This window comes from Alnus glutinosa, chromosome 4 (genome assembly GCF_958979055.1).
Source record: "Alnus glutinosa chromosome 4, dhAlnGlut1.1, whole genome shotgun sequence".
NCBI lineage: Eukaryota > Viridiplantae > Streptophyta > Magnoliopsida > Fagales > Betulaceae > Alnus > Alnus glutinosa.
The window spans coordinates 5,501,206-5,524,516 of NC_084889.1; the positions used below are offsets into that span (position 1 = coordinate 5,501,206).

Below are 23,311 nucleotides of genomic sequence, written 5' to 3' on the forward strand. Positions count from 1 at the left end.
AATAATTATTATAATGCGTCTTAGTTGAATAAACAATTAATTATATTAATAAAAGTATGGTTTAGATATATGTAGGGTCAAATATTAATTATTAAAAGATAGAATTTTTAATTTAGTGGGTCCTGCTATAATTTATAAAAGCTGGGGGTTTAAAAATAAAAGAAATCTTATCCTGCCACGTGTCACCATTGGATTGGTTAGGAGAAGATTTCGCCATCTTCTCCCAGCCACTCACAGTGGGACAAGTGTCCCACTTCTTCTCTCTCTTCCTTTTCTTTCTTTTTCCTTATTTTGTTAGGATCTCTCCCCCTTACCTGCACCCCTCTCCCCTGTTTCTTTTCTTCTTCCATGCCCAATCTCTTTCCCCTATCTCTTTTCTTTTGTCTTTTCTTCCCATTTTCTCTCTCTCAGCTCCACTGCTCTAGCCGACCCTCTCCATTTCTCCCTCTCTTTCTCTCTTCACACACAGCAACCCGTGAGCCCACGAGCAACCGAACGTAAGCTGGGTTCGGTGGGTCTACCCATTTTCTCCGGTGGTTTTCTGCAGAAATTCGTATGTAAGATTTCTTCTTCCTTCTTCTTGATTTCACTTCCATTCCTTTGATTTTTCTATGGAACCGGATGGGTTCCCTTTGGGTTGGATTTAGGCCGAAATTCTAGGGCTTTTGTTTTGATTTTTGGGGTTTTGACCGGACGATGTCTTCTCCTTAAATGGATTTCGGTTTGTGGTTTCAATCTATGATTATTGCTCTGTTATGAGTTGATTTTGAGTAGGAATCATGGTTGATAAATGAGATTAGTGATGGTTCTTTTTATTGGCCGAATGGGTGTTGTGATTTACTTTTCTTGGCTGAATCGGTGTGGATTTTGAAGCTTGAATTATTTCCCATGTTTTAGTTGTGTTGATTTTTGGAGTTTTAGTTGGGTGTTGTTTGAACCGATTATGGGAGTTGATTTTAGGTTTAATTGAGTGTCGATTTCTGAGGGATAATCGGATGGGTTCTATTGAGCTTTGTTTACTGAGCTTCTTGATTTGTCTTTGGCCCTTGGTTTGATGAGTTTCACTGATTTGGGTTTGTATTTGGAGGAAATGTATGGAGACTTCCTTCCCTTGTCCAGATTGTTTTGGGTATTTGAGTATATGATTCTTTGATGATGTTTTCTTAAGGTTTGTTGAGAGAATTTGGTTGTGAATGGGGGCTGGTTTTGGGATTCCTTGTTGTGGCCATGTGTATTGAAATAGCGAATTTGTGGTGGTGTTTTGATCGGCCTAATATGGAGAAAGATTTGGAATTTTGTTTTGGGGCTATTTTAATTGATATGATTCTTAAGCTAATTTGGAGTGAATATTATAGTGTTGAATTGTTGAATGATGTTTTCTTGAGTTTCTTAAGTTTATTGAATGATGTGGACAACCCTATGGATATGAAGTTTAATAGTTAGTGGCCTTCTAAGTGTGATTGATTCTTGAGTTGTTTTGTTGGAATGATGGGTTGTTGATGTTCTTGATTATTGGAATTTTCGGGATAGGCTTCCATGGTGTTGTTTTGGCGATAGTTGAATGGAGTGGGGCGATTTTGATGGGTGTTGTTGGTAGAACCCCAAATCTGGTTTGAGTTGGTAGCTTAATGATAATTTGTTAGGGATTGAGGTTAATGGTTATGGTTGATTAATTGATATTTTGGTGTATGAGTTGAATTGTGTAGGTTGGTTGATGACTGATGTTCATGGAAAATTGATGAATATTGGTTAGGTTTGGTCTATGGAGGGGAATGGTATGGAATTGAGTACCGAATGGTACTATAGTTAAGGAAATTGGTTAGGTTGGTTGTTGGAATTGTTGAAGGATAATCTTGATAGCATCATTAGAATTGTGGTGGACTAAAAATAAATTGAACCCATGTATAGTGCTTAGCTTTTAGGCCTATGCATATGCCTCAAGTTTTTGTATGTGTAAATATTAGTAACCTAAACTAATAGGTGTTACTAAATTGGAATGTTATAAGATTAAAGTCATAAATCTAAACTACCTAAATGGTTAGTAATTAATAATAACATCAAAGAACTATAAATTACTCAAATAACCCTAAGCTTGTAAATATAAGTTAGAAGACTTATAAAACATATAGGTGTAATATAAATCCATTATGTGACAACCTAATAACTAATTCACCTAACCATATCCACGTTGTATTTATGTGTACTAATGGATTAGGATTAAGTGTAGCATGTATATACGTATACATATATATGTATATGGCTTAAGTATATATATATTGTTAACTTAGTAAACAAATGATGAGCTATAAAAACGGTTAACATAGGTAATGTGATACAATAGTAATAAATAAGCTAATAAAATAGTAAATACATCATTGTATTAATAAATAAGACAAAATACGAATCTGGGCTTTATGATTAACCTAATAGTAGCCGAAATACCTATCTAGTCTTAGAAGCGGGTAATGCAACGTGTGAGCATGAGGGTAGTTTATGTGTCATGGAGTGTAGAGTTCCATAGCGTAGTCTCATGCTATAAGTATTTGCAGGATCGTGTCATCACTGGAGACTTCAATGGGTCCTTCAATGTAGAGTTGGAGTCGTGAGTCCAATGTAGCCATGTGATATTTTACTCACTGAGAAACTATTATTGTTATGTTTATTAGAATAGCAAAATATATGTGTTTTATAAATTCGAACCAACTGTATGTTGATTATCTGTTTTGGTTGATTTGAGTAGTTTCAATTATGTTCAAATAATATCAATGATGTTATGATATAATGTATGGATGAAATGTGTAGAATTGTTTTTAAAGTATTTGAATGTGAGCTGCGGTTGAGATTTAAATTATGCAAAGTAAAATGATAAAATTACATGTTAATTGGTTTATTGTATTTGAAGAAAGCATGATTTGTAAAGAATAGGATAATAGAGTTTGAATTATAAAGCATAAAGCATGAGCATAAAAGGAATGAAAGGACAAAGTACAAAGAATGAAAGGAATGAAAGGACAAAGCACAAGGAATGAAAGGATTGACATACGGAATGGAAGGACAACCATGAGCATGCATATCATTGTTAAATTGTATAATGTTTTCATGATATAGAATATTGTAGTTTTTATGCTAGACGTATAAGTATGCCTAAGAGTTTTAATGGCAAAAGAGCTTATGTATATTGTTATCGTCTAGTTGCATAATTTCAGAACATTGAGCTTGGACGAACAAGAATATTGTCATGGTTCGGTATGAGTAATACAGCGTCCTAGGAGTAGGTAGATGAATTGTCGTAGCACGTCAGTAAGAAGTGCTTGGATACCCGAGTTTTACTCTAGTAACCGCATGGACAACTACGTGCTTGACATGAAGTTGTAATGCCTTAAGATTCCGTGTTAACCATGTTCGGAAAATGATAGTAAGCTTGTACTAAAGAGTGAGATGGCATGTATTAAGCTTAGTGTGCTTGGTTTTGACGCTATTGGTTGCGATATCGGTGTGGCTTGGGAGTAGGTAGATGGATTGTCGTGGCACATCAGTAAGAAGTGCTTGGATATCAGAGTCTTACTCTAGTAACCGCATGGACCATTATGTGCTCGGCATGAAGTTGTAATGTCCTGAGGCACAGTGTTATCACAGTTAATATCGTTAGGCCTATGTGCATTTGAGTTACTAACATAAAAGTATTATTGTAGGTGGGTTTATACGTGATTGCTTCCAAGCCAATGGAACTTCTACGTAAGGGTCCAACTACATAGTATGTTTTAAATGTTTTCTGATAGTCGGTGTTTGCTATATCAGCTATGGAGGTTTTCAAACAAAATTTTATAAATTGGTAGCTGTTATAGTGTATGCAAGACTAAAAAAAAAGGGGTTGGTTCATTTGGAAAACTCAATTAGTTTAATATCACTGAGGTCTCGGTATTATGTACTGAGGCGGTGAACTCATCATTTCACCTATACGGATGTGGCAAACCCCCACAACCGTATAGATGATGTTTCTCTGGCTGCAGGTACTCCGGTCGTAGTGATGGTGTTATAGATGTGCACGTGAGATATTATGACCGAAGCTCGCCGCGACGGTCGTAATTGCAGGACCATGGGTGTCTTCAGTTTTATAGGTTTTGTTATGGCTTGTGACGCTTATGTCACCTAATCTATGTTAGGCCATTTTTGTTATGTATTTATTATATTGAGGAAAAACTTAAACATATAGATGTTAAATGGCTCTTGTTGTAATTAATTGGTGATAGATGTTTGAGATATGATTTTCGCTATTAGATTTATCGTTCATCCAGTGCATTAAACAAGTGGGTTAGAGTTAATTTCAGATTCAGAAAGAGAACCAAAATGGGGAAAGAAATGAAAACCTAAATCCACATCAACCAATCTCTGTAGACTGCAATTAAATAAAAACTCAAAACATCTAAACACAACAAACTGCCCAATACCCACCTTGTGCACAACATAATCCCCAGAACGAAGACTATAGGGGTCCACCTTGTAACTAACCCCACCCCCACCCTTGGGCTTCTGCAAGCCCCTCTGTTGCTGCTCCTTCACCAGCCGAATGTACTTCTCGGCCTCCTCCAAGTCCATGGCCTTTCTGGAAGCTTGCCCATCCGAGAGGAAATGGCTGAGAGCTCGACACCTGGAGTGATGGCCCGAAGTCAGAACCCGGATCCGTTTCTTTCTCAACCAAGAAGGGTGCTGATGGAACTGGACCACCGCAACAGAAGTCGAAAATCTGGAGGTTGCTCCATTGAGCCGGTGACGCCAGGGGAACTCGACCCAGCTATGGAAAGATCAGACCCATGAAGCTATCATCCCACTTGTAGAGGCCCCAAATCTTGGCCCCACTCTTGGATCTCGACAAAGACAAAGAACACGATAAACATAGAGAGAGAGAGAGAGAGAGAGAGAGGACTGAGGAGAGAGACTTTCTGAGTTTTGTGAGATAGAGTGAAAAAAAGAAAACTGAAGCGGCACTAGCCACGTCAGGGTGTATAGAATTGTCAATTGTGAAACTTTAAATTGGACTAATTTGTCAAAATCTCCAAACCAAATATGCATTTATTCTAAAACAAATAAAATAAATAAAACACAAATGTATAATTATGAATGACATTGTATAATGATATAATTATATATCATTAACTCTAAAATGTCATTCATTTACAATTGAAGCTATATATATATATATATATATATATATATATATATATATATATATATATATATATCATTAACTCTGAAACGACATTTATTTACAATTGAAACTATATATATATATAGACACACACACACACACACACACACACACACACACACACACACACACACACACACGTATCCTTAATTCATTAACCTGAAATCACGTTAAACAACAAACCGATAACAAAAGATATAGCACCCCTATTGTAAAAAATACAATTCAGTAGAAGGTTTACAATTATTGAAATCACGATTATCTTCAAGGCAGCTCTATGTCTGCACGTCTTAGATGGAGGTGGTTGGGCAAATTGATGGCCCCATATAGGTATGGAGGGTGGTTGGGCAAACGGCACCGAAGGATGATTAGTGTGGGATGGTGGCGGTTATGGAGGTATCAGAGGACTGGGAGGAGGAAGAGACATCGGAAGACTATGATGATGATTAGGAGGGTGGTGGTGATGATGACTGGGAGGACTGTGACGTCTCCTCACTTGGCATGGAGTTGAGGTGACGATTAGTAGGCAGAGATGAATACACACGATTGCCCTACTCGCCATTGCTCCTTGAGTCGATCATCTATCCAATTATCCTTCCCAGTGCCCTCTACTTATAGCTCGTGGATAACTGGGTGACGTGTAAATCTCAAATTATTTACACGCAATGTGCGTGTTAACATTGAACTATTTTTTGCCATTTTAGGGTGTTGCTAATTTTTGCTAGTTCTTGCCATTCTTGCTATTCCTACAAATTACAATTGATAAACTTATACATTCTCGGCCTAGAGCAACTTCTTGGTTGCTTCTTGGGTCCTTTCTTGACAAATACGCTTGGGAAAAGGTGGGTGCACAACCCGTTGTGCAAGAATCAAACCCCAATACGCATATCAAAAATCACTAAGGAAAGAGTTCCAAAAATATGTTACCAAATCAAAAAACACCCTCAAAAGGCCCACATGTTAAACCCCAAAAATAGTACAAGATTGGGCCATGACAAGCCCAAAACTCAGCCCATCAAAAAGTAGAACAATATGTTAAGTTTATAAATTTTTTGGGGAAACTTTACAAAAGGGTACCCAACTGTAGCGCTTTTTCACTTAAGGGTACTAATGTAACAAAATGTTCAATCGAGTGTATGAATCTATCAAAACCGTTCAATGTAGGGTATTCCGTCACCCTCCGTTCTAAATCGATAACGAAACCCAAAACACGTGCGTTTCACGTGATATTTTAGCCTCGAACTACCACTTTTGCCCCTCATCTAAACGTTCGAATTTTTTAAACTTAAGAACAATCGGCCGAAGAAAATCACAACTCGAAGCATCTACTCCCTCGAACACAACTCACCTAATTCCTTCTTGCGACTCAGAACCCTAATCTGGTGCATTCGTTCTAAATCGATTCGGCTTTCGGCTGTATACAGAAGTGAAATACACAAAGGGTTGAGAAAGGTAATGTACCGAACTTATGTTTTAGTTTATTTATGTAACCTTAATCTGTCAAAGTTTACTACTTTGTTAATGTGTTAGTGGAATCCGGTTCAGTAATGTGATTTTTGTATGTTAATAACATCATGTTTGTAGTTGATTTGGTTTTCACATACTTTTCCGATTATGTGGTTGATTTTGTTTGGGTACCATGTTTTTAGCACCACTGTCAACATCTGGTTGTGTTTTTATGTTAGTGAAAAATGTATATTTTTTACGTTTTGTGGTCCCTCATGTTGCTGGTTTTTTGTGAGTATCTTGTTTGGGTGTGTTGTGATTGGTGCTGCAAGTATATGGGTCGGGAAGACTGTGCAATGTGCTGGTCTAAATTTTGTATACTCTTGTGGTCCCGTGAGTCTTTTGATGATTGTGCAATGTGTTGGTTTGTTTTTGTCTGTGATGAAGTGGTCCCAATGACTTTATCTTGTGACTGCAATATTATAGTGTTTTATTTGGAATAAATTATTTACTCTTGTGGTCCCAATGTATTGTATTCGTTTCTTTTTGTCTACTCATTGTATTTTCAATTTCATTTTCATTTTTTTTTTTGGTCAATTTGTAGGACACATAATGTTTAATGAATGTCTTATGTTTGAGGTGCACCACAGAAGTCGGTTTAATATGGAAAATGGGGTAGCCTATGTTGGTGGGGATGTAACAAATTATCCTAACCTGTATGACAAAGATGAGCTGTCATTTTTTGAGATGGAGACTGTAGTTAAGTGCTATGGGTATAGTCCCGGTAACCTAATTTATTACTGAATACCTAATAAGAGTCTAGATGAAGGGCTACGGCTTCTGTCTTCTGACCATGATGTCATTGAAATGGTGGGGCACCATAATGGTCATGGAGTAGTAGAGTTATATGTGGTTGGGTTTATTTTGTATGATGTAGCTGTAGATTTACCTAGAGGAGAGGAAAATGTTGATGAGGAATATGAAGAAGAATATGAGAGAAATACTGTATATAGGAGAGATCCATTTTGAAATGAGATTCTAAGTGATGACTCAGACGCCTTAGAAGTAAATGCTGATACGGGGTATGGAGAGGCAGGAGCTTTTGTCGAAGGAGAAGATGTAAGAGTAGATCAAGAGTTTGTAGGAGAACCATCACATGCAGCAGAAGAAGAGTTGGAAGTAGAAGTAGCAGTAGCTAAAGCTACTGCTGAAGATGAAGCTGCACAAGGTGTGGGTAAGGGTAAGGATGTGGGTAAGGGTAAAGGTAAGGGTGTGGTTGAGGGTGAGGATGAGCCTGTTTTTATTTTTATTTTTATTTTTGGTCAATTTGTAGGATACATAATGTTTAATGAATGTCTTATGTTTGAGGTGCACCACGGAGGTCGGTTTAATAGGAAAAATGGGGTAGCCTATGTTGGTGGGGATGTAACAAATTACCCTGACCTGTATGACAAAGATGAGTTGTCATTTTTTGAGGTGGAGACAGTAGTTAAGTGCTATGAGTATAGTCCCGGTGACTTAATTTATTACAGAATACCTAACAAGAGTCTAGATGAAGGGCTACGGCTTCTGTCTTCTGACCATGATGTCATTGAAATGGTGGGGCACCATAATGGTCATGGAGTAGTAGAGTTATATGTGGTTGGGTTTATTTTGTATGATGTAGCTGTAGATTTACCTGGAGGAGAGGAAAATGTTGATGAGAAATATGAAGAAGAATATGAGAGAAATACTGTATATAGGAGAGATCCATTTTGAAATGAGGTTCTAAGTGATGACTCGGACGCCTTAGAAGTAAATGCTGATACGGGGTATGGAGAGGCAGGAGCTTTTGTCGAAGAGAAGATGTAGGAGTAGATTAAGAGTTTGTAAGAGAACCATCACATGCAGCAGAAGAAGAGTTGGAAGCAGAAGTAGCAGTAGCTCTAGCTACAGCTGAAGATGAAGCTGCACAAGGTGTGGGTAAGGGTAAGGGTAAGGGTGTGGTTGAGGGTGAGGATGAGCCTGTTTTCATTTTCAGTTTTTTTTTGGGTCAATTTGTAGGATACATAATGTTTAATGAATGTCTTATGTTTAAGGTGCACCACGGAGGTCGGTTTAATAGGAAAAATGGGGTAGCCTATGTTGGTGGGGATGTAACAAATTACCCTGACCTGTATGACAAAGATAAGCTGTCATTTTTTGAGGTGGAGACTGTAGTTAAGTGCTATGAGACTGTAGTTAAGTGCTAGATGAAGGGCTATGGCTTCTGTCTTCTGACCATGATGTCATTGAAATGGTGGGGCACCATAATGGTCATGGAGTAGTAGAGTTATATGTGGTTGGGTTTATTTTGTATGATGTAGCTGTAGATTTACCTGGAGGAGAGGAAAATGTTGATGAGGAATATGAAGAAGAATATGAGAGAAATACTGTATATAGGAGAGATCCATTTTGGAATGAGGTTCTAAGTGATGACTTAGAAGTAAATGCTGATACGGGGTATGAAGAGGCATGAGCTTTTTCGAAGGAAAAGATGTAGGAGTAGATGAAGAGTTTGTAGGAGAACCATCACATGCAGCAGAAGAAGAGTTGGAAGCAGAAGTAGCAGTAGCTTTTTTCGAAGGAGAAGATGTAGGAGTAGATGAAGAGTTTGTAGGAGAACCATCACATGCAGCAGAAGAAGAGTTGGAAGCAGAAGTAGCAGTAGCTTTAGCTACAGCTGAAGATGAAGCTGCACAAGGTGTGGGTAAGGGTAAGGGTGTGGGTAAGGTTAAAGGGTAAGGGTGTGGTTGAGGGCAAGGATGAGCCTGTTTCCGATGTGTCTCATAGTGATATACTGATCAGTCCTGATAATACTAGTGGAGATGATGAGCCGAATTCTTCAAAAAGGCCATGTGTCACCAATAGGGTGCTATTTTCAAAATTTGATTTTGAGAAGCCGACTCTGCAGAAAGGTAATACTTTTGATAGTGTGTATGATTTCAGAAAAGCCATTAAACAGGCCAATATATTGAAGGGGAAGGACTTGGTTTACCAAAAGAATTCTAAATCGAAAGTAATTGCAGTGTGTGGAGAGAATAACTGTAAATATAGGGTTTATGGAAGACAGTTGAAGGGTGAGGCCACATTCATGCTGATTTCGCTTAGGCCCAAACATACATGTGTCCGGAAATACAAGAATCATTTGATTACTTCCAAGTGGATTGCTGAGTGGTGCTTGGACAGTTTTAGAGATCAATCGAACATGCCTGTAGAAGTCCTAAAGAAGAAGGTGAAGAAGAAATTGAATGTTGAAATCCACCCTAGTACCTTATATAGGGCTAAGAAGAGGGCACAAGAGGTGATTTATGGGAAGTTGGGTGAGCAGTACCATCGTCTATGGGACTATTGTGCGACAATTAGAAGCACAAATGTGGGGAGTTGTGTTCTTTTGATGGTTGAGAGACCTATGCCCGAAATGCCATGTAGATTCCAAAGGATATACATATCCTTGGCAGCAATGAAAAATGGCTTCAAGAATGGGTGTAGGCCTGTGATAGGCCTTGATGCGTGTTTCTTGAAAGGGGTTTACAAGGGGTAGTTAATGGCAGCTATTAGAAGGGATGCCAATAATAACATATATCCAATATCCATGGCAATTGTAGAGGCAGAGACCAAAGATAGCTGGTCATGGTTTCTTGAGGCACTATTGATTGATCTTGGCCCAAGTGGTATACCTAGATGGACTTTTATTTCAGATAGACAGAAGGTATCTTTCCACTTATGCTTTTTATGCTGAACATTTCATTCCAGATTATGTGGTATTTTGCTATGTGTTTGATTTGCTTTTCAGGTGCGTAGGGTCTTGTACCAAGTCTTATGGAGGTGTGCCCTAATGTTGAGCATCGGATATGTGTGCGACACTTGTACGCCGATTTCTGAAATGACGGTCACTGGGGGGTGTTCCTAAAGGACTTGCTGTGAAGAGCTGCTGCTTCTTACACAAAGAATGAGTTTTATGCTCTAATGGAAGAGCTTAAGGGCCTTAATCTGCCAGCATATGAGTACCTTTTGAAGGTTGACCATGCAACTTGGTGTAGGGGATTGTTCAACACATATGCAAAGTGTGACCTCTTACACAACAATTTGGCCGAGTGCTTCAATTCTTGGATCACCAAGTTCAGAGATAAGACCATACTGGCAATGTTGGAAGCCATTAGGACAAGTTTGATGAGAAGGTACCAGCGGAAAAGAGAAATTATAGCTGCGATGGAAGGCAATGTTGGGCCAAAAATTAAGGAGAAGTTGGAGATAAAGGAAGATGAGGCCAGACATTGTACGCCAACATCTGCTGGTGATGGTTTATTTGGGGTCAAGTGCAGGGGTAGAAGGTATGCTGTGAATTTACCTGCCAAGACATGTGGGTGCAGAAAGTGGGATGTTTCTGGTATCCCATGTGCTCATGCCATCTCATCAATTTGGCATGGTGGAGGCAACCCTGAGGATTATCTGAGCCCATACTTTAGCAAGGAGATGTACCTAAAGGCATACACACCCATCATCTACCCTGTACCTAGTGATGAGTAGTGGGCTAGGACAAATCAACCCATCATTGAACCACCTAAGGCAAGGGCATCTTCGGGAAGACCTAAAAAACGGACCTAAAAAATAGAGGAACAGAGGGGCTGATGAGACCTTAAATCCCTACACAGTTAGAAATGGTGGTACGAAGAACCAATGTAGGATGTGCAAAAAATATGGTCACAATACTAGAACATGCACTGCGAGGATGTGACATGATGAAAGACAAGAACGTAGCCGAAATTTCTATAGAAAACATGTAGCAGATCTTGACTGCAATCTTGACAGGGTAAGTGTTTCCTGTGTTATATTTATGATTGCAAACTTGTATGTTATTCAATGTTGTTTACTAAATAGTTTATTTGCTTTTGTTTGTAGTTGGATGGTTCATCCAATGCCCCATCTGTGGTTCAATCTACTGCATCAATGCCAAGTGTCCCATCCAGTGCCACATCCAATGCCCCATGTGTTGGTAATCCTACTCATCCAACAGGAAGTAGGGGTCAAAAGAGGAGAAGAGAAGAGGGTTCAAGCAGTGCGTCTGGACAAGGTCAGGGAAGGGGCGCAAGCAGTGCATCTACACAAAGTCGAGGTTAAAGGAGCACAAGAGGAAGGAGTGCAAGTAGTGAAGGGGAAGGACAAGGTCAGGGTGAAGGCATTGCAACTGCACAAGGTAGGGGTCAAAATAAGACAAGAGGAAGGGGTGAAAGCAATACAACTATTGCACAAGGTAGGGGTCAAAAGAGCAATCTCGGGTTGGCCACCAGAACAAGAATATCTGGCAGGTTGAGAACTTCTGTTTTACAAACAGGAATGCACAAGAGCAAAGGAAAACTCCTTGTCGATCTCACTGGAAACCCTGCTGGACCACCGAAAGTTCCAGGGGGTGGACCAGCATGCTCATGGGGTCCTCCCAGAAGTGCAACTGGTATCACTTTTAGAGTTGCTCCCCCTGATTTTGACATGCACAATTTGGTTGCTGCATCCACTGCCATTCTTCAACCAGAAGTACAAGGAGTTGCAAAGAAGAATGACAAAGGGAAGAAAAAGATGTGGAGAGTCTGAACAATATTTATTTTGTTATGTTAAATTGATATGAACACGGTTTATTAGTATGTTAAAATATGTTAAAGTGTGATGAACATGGTTTATTGTGATGATTTATGGAAAGTTAAAGTGTGATAATTTATGTTAAAGTAGTTGGTTATGCAGATTATGGTATAGAAGTATTTGGTTGTGCAGGATTGTGGTCAAATTTGGAACAAAATTTGGTACCAAGTATTTACTGCATAACTTGGTACCAAATTTGGTTATGCAGCCCACTTGCAACCATTGTTGTAAATTGATTAGGCAGGTTATGGTATCAAGTGGATTTGTGCAGGTTATAGTATCATTGTGGTGGATTTACTGTCCATGTTGTAAATTTGGTACCAAATTTGCAACAAAATTTGGTACCAAATTTGCAACAAAATTTGGTACCAATTTTGAAAGAGCCTATTTACTGCCCCTTTGCAGATTTGGTACCAAATTTGGTATGCCAAGTGCCCAAGTTTGGTACCAAAGGAAAAGAAAAGTGCATAATGTTAATGCTCAAGCATATGAGGATTGTGGTCAAATTTGGTACCATATTTGCTTATGCCCATTTGCAACCATTGCTCATAATTGAATTGTGCATAATGAATTACCATACCAAGCACCATACAATGTCAACAACATCAATATTAACATTAACATTACAGAATCTTACACTACAAAATGTTCAGAGCATTACAAAATACTACAACATTAGCATCTGATCAACAACAAAATTGATCATCCTACAATTGATCAATTGTTTCACTGCAACGTCATTCTTGATGGAAGAAACTCTCTGTTGTACGAAGGATATACCAGCAACTACATCAACATCACCCATGAACAAACCAATGCAATTTGGTACTTCCTCTCTACTGACCGAAACTTATCATTTTGTCTCTGTAGTTTGAACTTGTATTTCTCAGCTTCAGCCCTGCATTTCTCAACTTCATTCTTGTATTTTCCAACTTCATCCAACCTATTTATTCGACTCAGTTCATGTTCAGCCTTTAGTGCCTTCAGATTCTCGTGCCAATCTCTTAATTTTGACACAACTCTCTGACCGTAGATGCAGATTTCAGGATCATGCCATTTAAAATAATTACATCTCACCTCTGGTTTTTGAATAATCGGAAATAAAATAAAATCAACCCATTTCACGGTAAGTTAGAGATAGAACCCTAAAGGAAAAATTTGGAAAAAATCAAAAGGAATAACTTTGGGGAAAATCTCTTACCTTATAATCTACACATGAAAAAAACCTCCTACCAAAATTACTTAGACTGAACGACGTTCGAGATGATGATGTCTTTCCACATTTGCATACTGGACCGTTTGATTTGGACTCTGTCGACTCACTGTCGGACATAGGCTCCATTTTACCCCGGCACCGTAACTGCACAAATGGGTCTTTTTCATGAACCAAAATAGGAGTGAAGTTTAGGAGGATAATAACCAAGAATAAAAACCCACCTTTTCACGATGCTGTTGGACGAAAGTGTTTGAGCCCCATCCCTCTAGTTCGGCTGCTATGTTGCGTTGGGAAGGAAGAAGATAGTGTCTTGAGTTCGAGTATAACGGGTCTTTTGATAGTTTAGATGAGGACAAAAGTGGTAGTTCGAATCTAAAACATCACGTGAAACGCATGTGTTTTGGATTTCGTCATCGATTTAGAACGGAGAGTGACGGAATACCCTACATTGAACGGTTTTGATAAATTCATACACTCGATTGAACGTTTTGCTACATTAGTACCCTTAAGTGAAAAAGCGCTATAATTGGGCACCCTTTTGTGAAGTTTCCCCAAATTTTTTCTTAAGCTACCTGGTTTCTGCAAGATGCAAACTTACATTCAAACTTACATTCAAATATCATTAAGAATACTTTTCTGCATAATGTTCTTCCTTGAAGGTTTTCTACTATAGTACTCCTAATAATTTTTTGTTCTCCATTCCAGAGAAACCACGCTTGACCCCATGGCTGTCTTTGCTGTGCTTCTATGGAAGTGAGTTATTTGAGGACTACATAGGACATCTAGCCGTGGTGGCGTCTATATATATATGCATGGCTTCTTCTGAATTAGCGGCGGAGTGCGACAAGCCTGATAAATTCATTGTGTTCCAAAATTAAAAGTATTCAACTCTTTAGCATATTCCTCCACGTTAGTAAATCAAAATCATTAATAAACAAATAAAAAAAAAATTATAGCAGAGATGCTTGATCTTCAAATTTTCTTTTGTAGCCCAAATGAGAGAAAATTGGATATATGTGATTAAAACCTTGTTTTAGTTGTGAGTATTTTCTATATTGAAGTATCTTGTCAATTAGTCAAGATTGTTTCTTCTTCTTTTTTTTTTTCCCAGCATTCATTCTTAGGAGGATGGTCCTGCAGAATTTTGAGAATCAAAAAGAAATCCTGAAAGGCTGTTGCATTATAGAATTAAGATACAAGATGGCGAGTGTTCTAAATTGTGCTGTGATTTTTTGTTGCAAACATCACTGATTATATGATAAATGAAATTAGATGTTTTCCAATTGAAACATACGAATTGGTTTACTGCCAAAAGGCACATGAAGAGTCAATTGTCCGCTCTTTTACCAAACATAAATAAAAGCCTCACGTTACAATAAAGCCATTAAGGGAATCTCTTCTATTGAGAGACATTTTATGATAGTTTTATACTACAAAACCATTGCGTAAAAAGAAGCCATGATGTACCACCAGCCTCGTAGAATAGAGGTGCTTCTTTGCTCCAAATTCCAAAGATGGGTCATGTTTTACCCCACGTAGTTTCATAAAGAATTACAAATGGTATTTTGGTTTTGAATTGTGTATTACAAATGGTACTTTCTTGTGTAATTGACCATCTAAATAATTTGTTTAACAATTGACAACCCAAAATAACCCAAAAAAATTACCAAATGTTTGTCTTAAAAACACAATGTTTTCTTTTTTCTTTTTTATTTTTTTTCATTATATACACAATGTGGTTTTATAACTTTCATGATTTGCCCATGTGGTTTCATTAGGTATTATAAATGGTACCTTAGTTTCGTAAGTGTATCACAAATTAAATGGTAACTTAGTTTTGAATTGTGTAAATAAATGGTACCTTCATGTGTAATTGACCATCCAAAATAATCTGTTTAACAATTGACAACCCAAAATAACCAAAAAAATTTACCAAATGTTTATGTCTTAAACACAATTTTTTTTCCCATTATATACACCCTGTGATTTTATAAATTTTATGATTTGCTCCCTATGGTTTCATTAGGTATCACAAATGGTATCTCAATATGTTTGGCATGTCTGTTTTGTATCAAAATAACCTGTATGCCTGTTGTGTATCAAAATAACATGTTGACAACAATTCAACCCTTCATAAACAAAAAATGAATACAACATAATCAATCTTTTTTAAAAAATGACAAAAACCCAAAATAACCTGTTTCACCATTGCCAACAATTAATCCATATCAAGAACTTGTTTCACCATTTCACATATGCACAAAATGACCAAAACCCAAAATAACCAGTTTCTCATGTGCACCAATACATCAAAAGTTACATTCACCACTTCACATGTGCACAAAATGACCAAAATACAAAATTACATCAAAAGTCACATACTCTTAGCTGCACAATTTCATAAACAAAAAATCACCAAAATGTTAATGTTTCAAAAGTTAAGTGTGTGTTAATGTATCAAATGTTAATGTCTCAAAGTTTATGATTGTGAATCAATTTTCCAATCCTGCTGTAATCCTCTTTGCATTTGGTCCACTGTGGTTGAGGGTCCCTCAAGCTACAACACCGTCAACAAACTAACAAAAAGTACTAAAGGAAAACCCACACGATAGCAAGTCCAAATTACTAAAAATGAAAATCCACCTGCTATGATCCTCTTTTCATTAATCCCACAATTCTAAGAAATTGAAGGTTTTCAACATGGGACGCTAAACATGAAAATAAATTGTTTGGTTAAAATTACTGCCTTGATCACAACTATTCAAGCTATTATGTTAGAGAATCGCAAATAAAAGAAGGCTTGCACGCTATTAGCGTGTGCTAGTGCTACTCTTACCTGATAAAGAGCCACCAGCTCAGAAATCTGGAATGTAAACGAGGCATAGAGCATCTCGACCATGAAATCCACGACAGGCCTGCACGCCTCGTGGAGGCAATCTTCGTCGACGCAAACGCATACATCTTTCGCAACGGTTTCACCTTGCCGCTGTACAGATAAGCCAAGACCGCCTTTAGCGCATCGAACCCATCCTCGTAATCACACGCTGTAGCTCCTTAAGTTCGAACTCGCCTTTTTTCGCCACTCGCGAGGAACCAGAGAACAAGCTCTTGAAGAAAGGACTCCTCGCCGAGAGAATGCACCGGTGTACAGGGACTTCACGACCGTTACTAGTAGTGCTATGGTTTCCAAGATTGGGGAGAATCTGTCGAACCTGAGCTGTTGGTTAGGGTTAGGGTTGTACGGTTTTCAGCAATTTGGAAGAAATGGGGGAGGAAGACGACAATGTTTATCAAAATAAGATTACGTGGATTTTTAATAAACTAGGTGGAATTACTTAAACACGCAGGATGTATGATTTGTGGCATAGGAATAGGTGTCACAATATTATACTGGCACGTGTTGGATGACGTAGCAATTTGTTAGTTTTGGACGGAAAAATGAACGAAGTATCATCTCTGTCTTTTTTCATATATAATACAGGTACCACTTATGAAAAAAATAAAAATTCAAAAGTAAAAAAAAAGTTTTTAACCTTAGGGGGTAAAAAGATATTTAACAAAAAAAAAAAAAGAACTAAAATAACCTTTCAACTATTTTGACTAGCCCAATGAAAGTGCTCTAAATAGCCAAAACTTAGACTAGAGCTCAAGTGCTTAAAAATAAAATAACATTTTAACTAGGAATAATTGATTTTTTAAATTATAGAGATTGATTTATAATTATGATATACCTTATGAACCAGTAGAATAATTATCCTTTTTAACTATTTACTAGCTATTAAGGAGAGCAGACATCGATCACCACAACACAAGGGAGTCTCCCTAAAAAAGGACTTTATTGAGACTTCTGATTCCTGCTTATTAATTTGATGGCGAGTAAGGCAGCTCTAGGCCTCTAGCCTCTCCCACGTATGGATCTCCTGGGGAAAATTTCTGTCTCTACGCATAAAAAAGTTTTCCAGAAGAATCCGACAAACACCAGCTCCATGGACGTACTACATTGTTTCTTTGTATCCATATGATGTCCAAGACAATAGCTGCATGCAAATAACAAAAACTAGTGAGACTCTCTAGTATTTAAGTCAAACCATTGCAACTATCATCGACTGCATTGTTTCTTTCAATACTCTGCAGGTTGTTTGGCGCCAGAGGGATTTACAGCGCAACTGTCATTGCAACTGTAATGGCAGCTGTTGCAATATAGAAGAGATGCTTTATTTCCTAGTTATTAATATGTTGCAAACAAATGCCGTTTGGACGGCAATAATATCTCCATCTATTTCTCCCAACACTAACAACAAGGAACAAGAGACAAACACTGCATTGGGACGACCACTGAGATTGCTGTCCTTTCGTTACGTTACTTACCGCATTTCAAAGTCAAACCCCCATTCCAAGCATCAAACAGCACCAGCTTTAATTTCACCCGACACCCAAAACAACACTTGATCAACCATGCCGTCCTCTCTAGGTTCTCCAACAAAAACTTCTTCACCTGATCATACAGATAACCCTGTAAGGTTTGTTCATACAATATCAGAGGCAGGCCGCCTTCTCCCTTCAGCAAGCCGCTGGAACTCTATAGAAATTGACTTTAACCTCATCCCTCAATCTGCCACTGCCTACGATTCACTCCCCTCCCGATACTCGAAATCCGTTGATTATGATCTCATTATCACCGACAGAGAATACTTCAAACGTTTCATTTACATTTCAGTCTCCATAGCTTTAGCAATCCTATTACTTATCTTGTTGATTCACTTTTTGCCTCATAAACATGCCCACAATGCATCTTCACAGAATCTCACGCTTGCAGTAAACCAAGCTCTAACGTTTTTTGATGCTCAAAAGTGTAATACTATGCATTCCATTAAATATATATAAGATCATATTTCTCCAAAATAATTGTGACTCATTGAAGGATTGTTCTTTTTTCAGCTGGACAGTACCCAAGCGACAGTCCGGTAAAATTCCGAGGAGATTCAGGAATGCACGACGAGGACTCAAGCAAAAAGCATGATCTTGTGGGTGGCTTTTATGATTCTGGCAACAATATAAAATTCAGTTTCCCCACAGCTTACACCGTTACCCTCTTGAGTTGGAGTGTGATCGAATATCAGCAAAAGTATGCTGATATAGGTGAGCTTGACCATGTTAAGGACATCATCAGATGGGGTAGTGACTACTTGCTCAAGCTTTTTGTTCCCCCGAATGCAACTACAGCTGCCGCCACTTTGTATTCTCAGGCAAGCATACACAATTATTGTACTCTTATTAGTCCCTTTTTATTGAGTCTGTCTAATATTCAAGATTTAAAGACAATTGTTTTTTTTTTTTTTTTTGTTTTAGAAATTTCACTTGCCCTTTAAAGTATCACGTACATGTACGTTTTGCAATGTTACGTCGAATTATGAAAAGTTGCAGTGTGTGTGTGTGTTTTTTCAGCCATTTTCAATCATCCCACTATTAGGATTTTGGGTAAACTCAAACGGTGTAAAATTTATAAAAATAAAAATTTACTCTTAATTAAAAATTAAGAAAAAAAAAAAAAACCAGAAAAGATACTAAACCAGACCCATGTCGATGTACATTGACAGCCAACAAATTTGTACTGTTACAACAAAAAGGGGGGGGGGGGGGGGGGGGGGGAGGGGGGGGGGGGAGGTTTGGTGATTATTTTGGCATTCTGCATTAGAATTTATTTATTTTGGTTAAATTCTAAACGGAGAGGAAAAATTTAAAAGAGCTGAAAAATAGAATATCCACGTCGCAAGGTTTGATAATTCGATTATGACATTGCAAAACCCGTGATACATCCAGGGGCAAGTGAAGTTTCCTAACATTTTCTTTCCATTTTTTTTATTTTTTATTTTACAGCTAATTAAAGAGAAGAAAGATATATATAACGTTGTTTGCTGTTTGGTGATTTTAGGTTGGAAGTGCTAGTAATGAAACCGACACTCCTAACGACATAAACTGTTGGCAAAGACCAGAACAGATGAATTATCCGAGACCTGTGTCAAGTTGTGGTACTACAGCTTCAGATTTGGCCGGAGAAATTGTTGCAGCATTATCAGCCGCATCACTAGTATTTGAAGAAGACAGGGTTTATTCCAAAGATTTAGTAGACGCAGCGGAGAAGTTATTTGAGCTTGCGGCGACTAATGAAGACCCCAAGAACCAGGGTACTTACACCATGGTTGGTGCTTGTGGAGGAGAAGCAAGAGCGTTTTACAACTCCTCTGGTTACCAAGATGAACTGGTTTGGGCAGGAACTTGGCTCTTCTTTGCTACTGGGAACACTTCTTACCTTGACTATGTTAGAGAAGGATACAACACGGCCGAGGTTGAGGAAACGCCTCTTGACAAAGGGATTTTCTATTGGAACAACAAGCTTACAGCTAATGCGGTAATTTTATAATCAAAATATTTGTTGAAAATTTAGGGGGAAAACTTTACTTAGTTTTGATTTTTTATCACTTTCGCAATCATATTCTTAGGCTTTCAAAAATGTCAATTTAGTGTATCTATTTCTCTTTTCTTTTTTTTCTTTTTTTTTTCTTTTTTTTTTTTTCAATTTCATCCCTCCATTTTCTGTTAAATCCTAACGGAAGAATGTTAAAAGTTCTAAAATACCCATAACTTGTTTTAGGAAAAAAAAAAAAAAAAATTCAAAGATTTAGGCGTTGGTAAGAATTTAACGAAATTTGCAAAAATACTCATACTTAAATCTTTGAATTTTTTTGGAAAAACTTCATTTACAACTACTAATCTTTCATCATTAATTTTTGTTATCATAACTTCAAACTTTAAAAAATATTAATTTAGGATATCCATATTTCAATTATTTTCAATTTCAACCATCCGTTAGAATTTTCTGTTAAATCCTGTCAAAATTTCTAAAATATTCCTCTATGTGTGTGTGTGTGTGTTTTTTTTTTAAAAAAAATATATAAATTTTTTAAAGATTCAGACATGGGTATTTTTGTAAATTTTGTTCAATTTTTACCAACACCTAAATCTTTGTAATTTTTTTTTCCTAAAAAAAATGAGGGGTATTTTGAAAATTTTGACAGGATTTAACGGACAATTCTAACAGAGGCCGGGTTGAAATTGAAAAAATTGAAAGATGAATACCCTAAATTGACACTTTTTAAAGTTTGAGTAGTTTATGATTGCAAAAGTGATTTAAGTGATAAAATACCTCTGAAGATCAAGGGTTGTAAGTGAAGTTTTTTTTTTTTTTTTTTCTTAAAAAAAAAAAATAACAACACAAGGGTATTTAAAGAATTCTTTGACTGGATTTAACGAAAAATTCTAACGGATGGATGGGTGAAATTGAAAAAAATTAAAAAATGGATACATTAAATTGACAACTTTTAAAGTTTAAATGTATAATTACAAAAGTGATAAAAGATCATGAGCGGTAAGTGAAGTTTTTCTAAATTTAGAAGACATTGTATAAGATCTTAGAGCAATTTCCTAACTACTATAGCACATTCTCTTAGGTTTTGTTAACGCGGCTTCTATACTTCCATGATCTTGGTTACCCCTATGAAGAAGTTTTAGTATCATCTTCAGACATGACTGACTCGGTCATGTGTTCTTATCTTTCTGATCAGAAGTTCAATAAGACACGAGGTAAATGTCTGTTCAACTGTTCATGTACAACCGATATATGAATTAATATTAGAATGAAAAATGATAGAAATACTTACCGTGCACAACAAGTACACAACAACAAGACACAATAAAGCGGGGCCTACACATTGGGATTTGATTCTTATACAACACCATCACAACAACTGCACAACAACCCTTCACATGAGGGTGGGCCCCAGTGTATGGGACCCACCCTCATGTGAGGGGTTGTTGTATAGTTGTTGTATTGGTGTTGTAAATCTAACATTTTCCCTACACATTGGGCCCACTCCATTGTGTCTTGGTGTTGTGCACCTAGCCTGTTGTACACTGTAAGTGTAAGAATCACTTCCCTATTAGAATATGGAAAATGTTAGATTTACAATACCAATACAACAACTGTATAATAATCCCTCACATGAGGGTGGGTCCTACATACTGGGGCACACCCTCATGTGAAGGGTTGTTGTACAGTTGTTATATTGGTGTTGTACAAGAATCAAATCCCTTAGAATATATGTGTGGGCCAATGTGGCAGTACATATATATATATATATATATATATATATATATATATATATGGATGCATAATTTTGGCATGAAGTGATTGTTACACTTCAAGTGTACAACACCTTCACTCCCTCGAGACACATGAAATGGGGTCCACACACTAGTGAACCCCACTTCATGTGTCTTGAGGAATGTGTGGACCCACTTCATGTGTTTTGAGGGAGTGAAGGTGTTGTGTAGCTGAAGTGTTTTTATCATTTCCGTTTTGGCATTTGTATCGATGAATTTCTTTGATGTAGGTGGATTGATCCTCCTAAAGCCTGATTATGGTGCACCACTTCAGTTTGCGGCAACGGCAGCTTTTCTCAGCAAATTGTTCAGTGACTACCTTGATCTTATGCGTAGCACTGGTAGGAGATGTGGAAGTGTTGCCATTTCTCAAAACACGTTGAGGAGTTTCTCCATGTCTCAGGCAACTAGCAGATATCACGATATTAAAAGTACTCCATTTACATCGATCAACAGGCTATATTGTTTTTACTTCATTCTGTACTATTTCAGGTTTCTTACATACTAGGAGATAATCCAATGAAGATGAGCTACATAGTTGGGTTTGGAGACCATTTTCCAAACCAAGTTTACCACAGGAGTGCATCGATACCGTGGGACGGTCAGCTCTTCTCATGTGCTGAGGGGAATAGATGGCTAAACTCTGTGGATCCAAATCCAAACGTTGTTTCGGGAGCCATGGTAGCAGGGCCGGACCAATTTGACAATTTCATAGACGAACGGGGTAAACCATGGTTTACGGAGCCAACTATTTCGAGCAATGCTGGTTTAGTTGCAGCACTAATTGCACTGCATGATCCTCCTCGCAATTCTTCTGATTCAAATAGCATTAATTTGGGCATAGACCAGACCGGTATCTTTCAGCAAATCGGCCGTCTTGTTCCAACAGCTCCTTGACATCTTTCAATCTATTGCTAACCTTCATATGGAAATTAATTAAGGAAATACAAAAGAGAGAGAGGAGGAAAAACACTGACAAATACAATTTAGTTAATAAATTGTTACTTTGAAAATTAAGCAATCCTTGATGGGAAGATGGGAAGAATTGAAGAGTGCTCATAATGTACGTCCGACTTAAATTTCATGCATTCTGAAGTTTGTATGAAGGAGACTAGATATAAAAATGGGTTTTGGTCTTGGGAGACTGTAAGGCCTCCCAAGTCATTTTACCTTCGAATCACTGGAGATCGAGCTACTATGTATGTACTCGTTGCACAAGGTTGAGCCGTGTGTTATGCTCACAAGCCGATAAGGCGGAACTCTAGTTGAGCAGGGTGGTTTGCTTGTCCCTTTAGGTTGAATGGGGAAGGACGTTTGAGATAAATCATTCAGAGTCTTAGTTGAACCGGGTGGTTTGCTCAACCATTTTTGGAGAGATGTAGTTACCAATAGGCAGATTTATAAATCTCGGAAATGCTCAGTTTTAGTTCTGTCATTATCTTATGATCCAATAGGCAGAACCAGCTTTGGGGATATACATTTACCGTTAAGAGTAATGTTATATACTACAACTTTATTCTATAACTATTACACAATGCTGACGTGTGGCAATCCTGACCAACCCTTAGATT

The 23,311-nt window shown here is 37.7% G+C and overlaps 1 protein-coding gene and 1 long non-coding RNA gene across 3 annotated transcripts; both read left to right on the forward strand.

Annotated features, from left to right (window-relative positions):
- Positions 1–319: 319 nt before the first annotated feature.
- On the forward strand, positions 320–4,262 carry LOC133865429 (uncharacterized). 2 transcript variants are annotated; one of them, XR_009899717.1, is made up of 3 exons: positions 320–557; positions 3,693–3,735; positions 3,990–4,262. It is a non-coding gene; the product is annotated as an uncharacterized LOC133865429 (long non-coding RNA). The 2 variants fall into 2 exon arrangements; XR_009899716.1 differs by lacking the exon at positions 3,693–3,735.
- Positions 4,263–17,975: 13,713 nt separating this feature from the next.
- LOC133866061 (endoglucanase 25-like) lies at positions 17,976–23,228 on the forward strand. The gene is made up of 6 exons (XM_062302626.1): positions 17,976–18,372; positions 18,459–18,766; positions 19,453–19,929; positions 21,029–21,161; positions 21,971–22,143; positions 22,233–23,228. The coding sequence occupies exons 1-6, from the start codon at positions 17,976–17,978 to the stop codon at positions 22,635–22,637; spliced, it is 1,893 nt and encodes a 630-aa protein (XP_062158610.1). The 3' UTR covers positions 22,638–23,228.
- Positions 23,229–23,311: the final 83 nt, after the last annotated feature.

What these genes read in the sequence shown, in the direction of transcription:
- LOC133866061 (XM_062302626.1), top strand. Translation starts at nt 17,976, where the DNA reads ATGCCGTCCTCTCTAGGTTCTCCAACAAAAACTTCTTCACCTGATCAT. An exon ending in GTTTTTTGATGCTCAAAAGT is followed by an intron (nt 18,373 to 18,458) that starts GTAATACTATGC and finishes TTCTTTTTTCAG; the next exon opens with CTGGACAGTACCCAAGCGAC. An exon ending in GAAGTTCAATAAGACACGAG is followed by an intron (nt 21,162 to 21,970) that starts GTAAATGTCTGT and finishes TCTTTGATGTAG; the next exon opens with GTGGATTGATCCTCCTAAAG.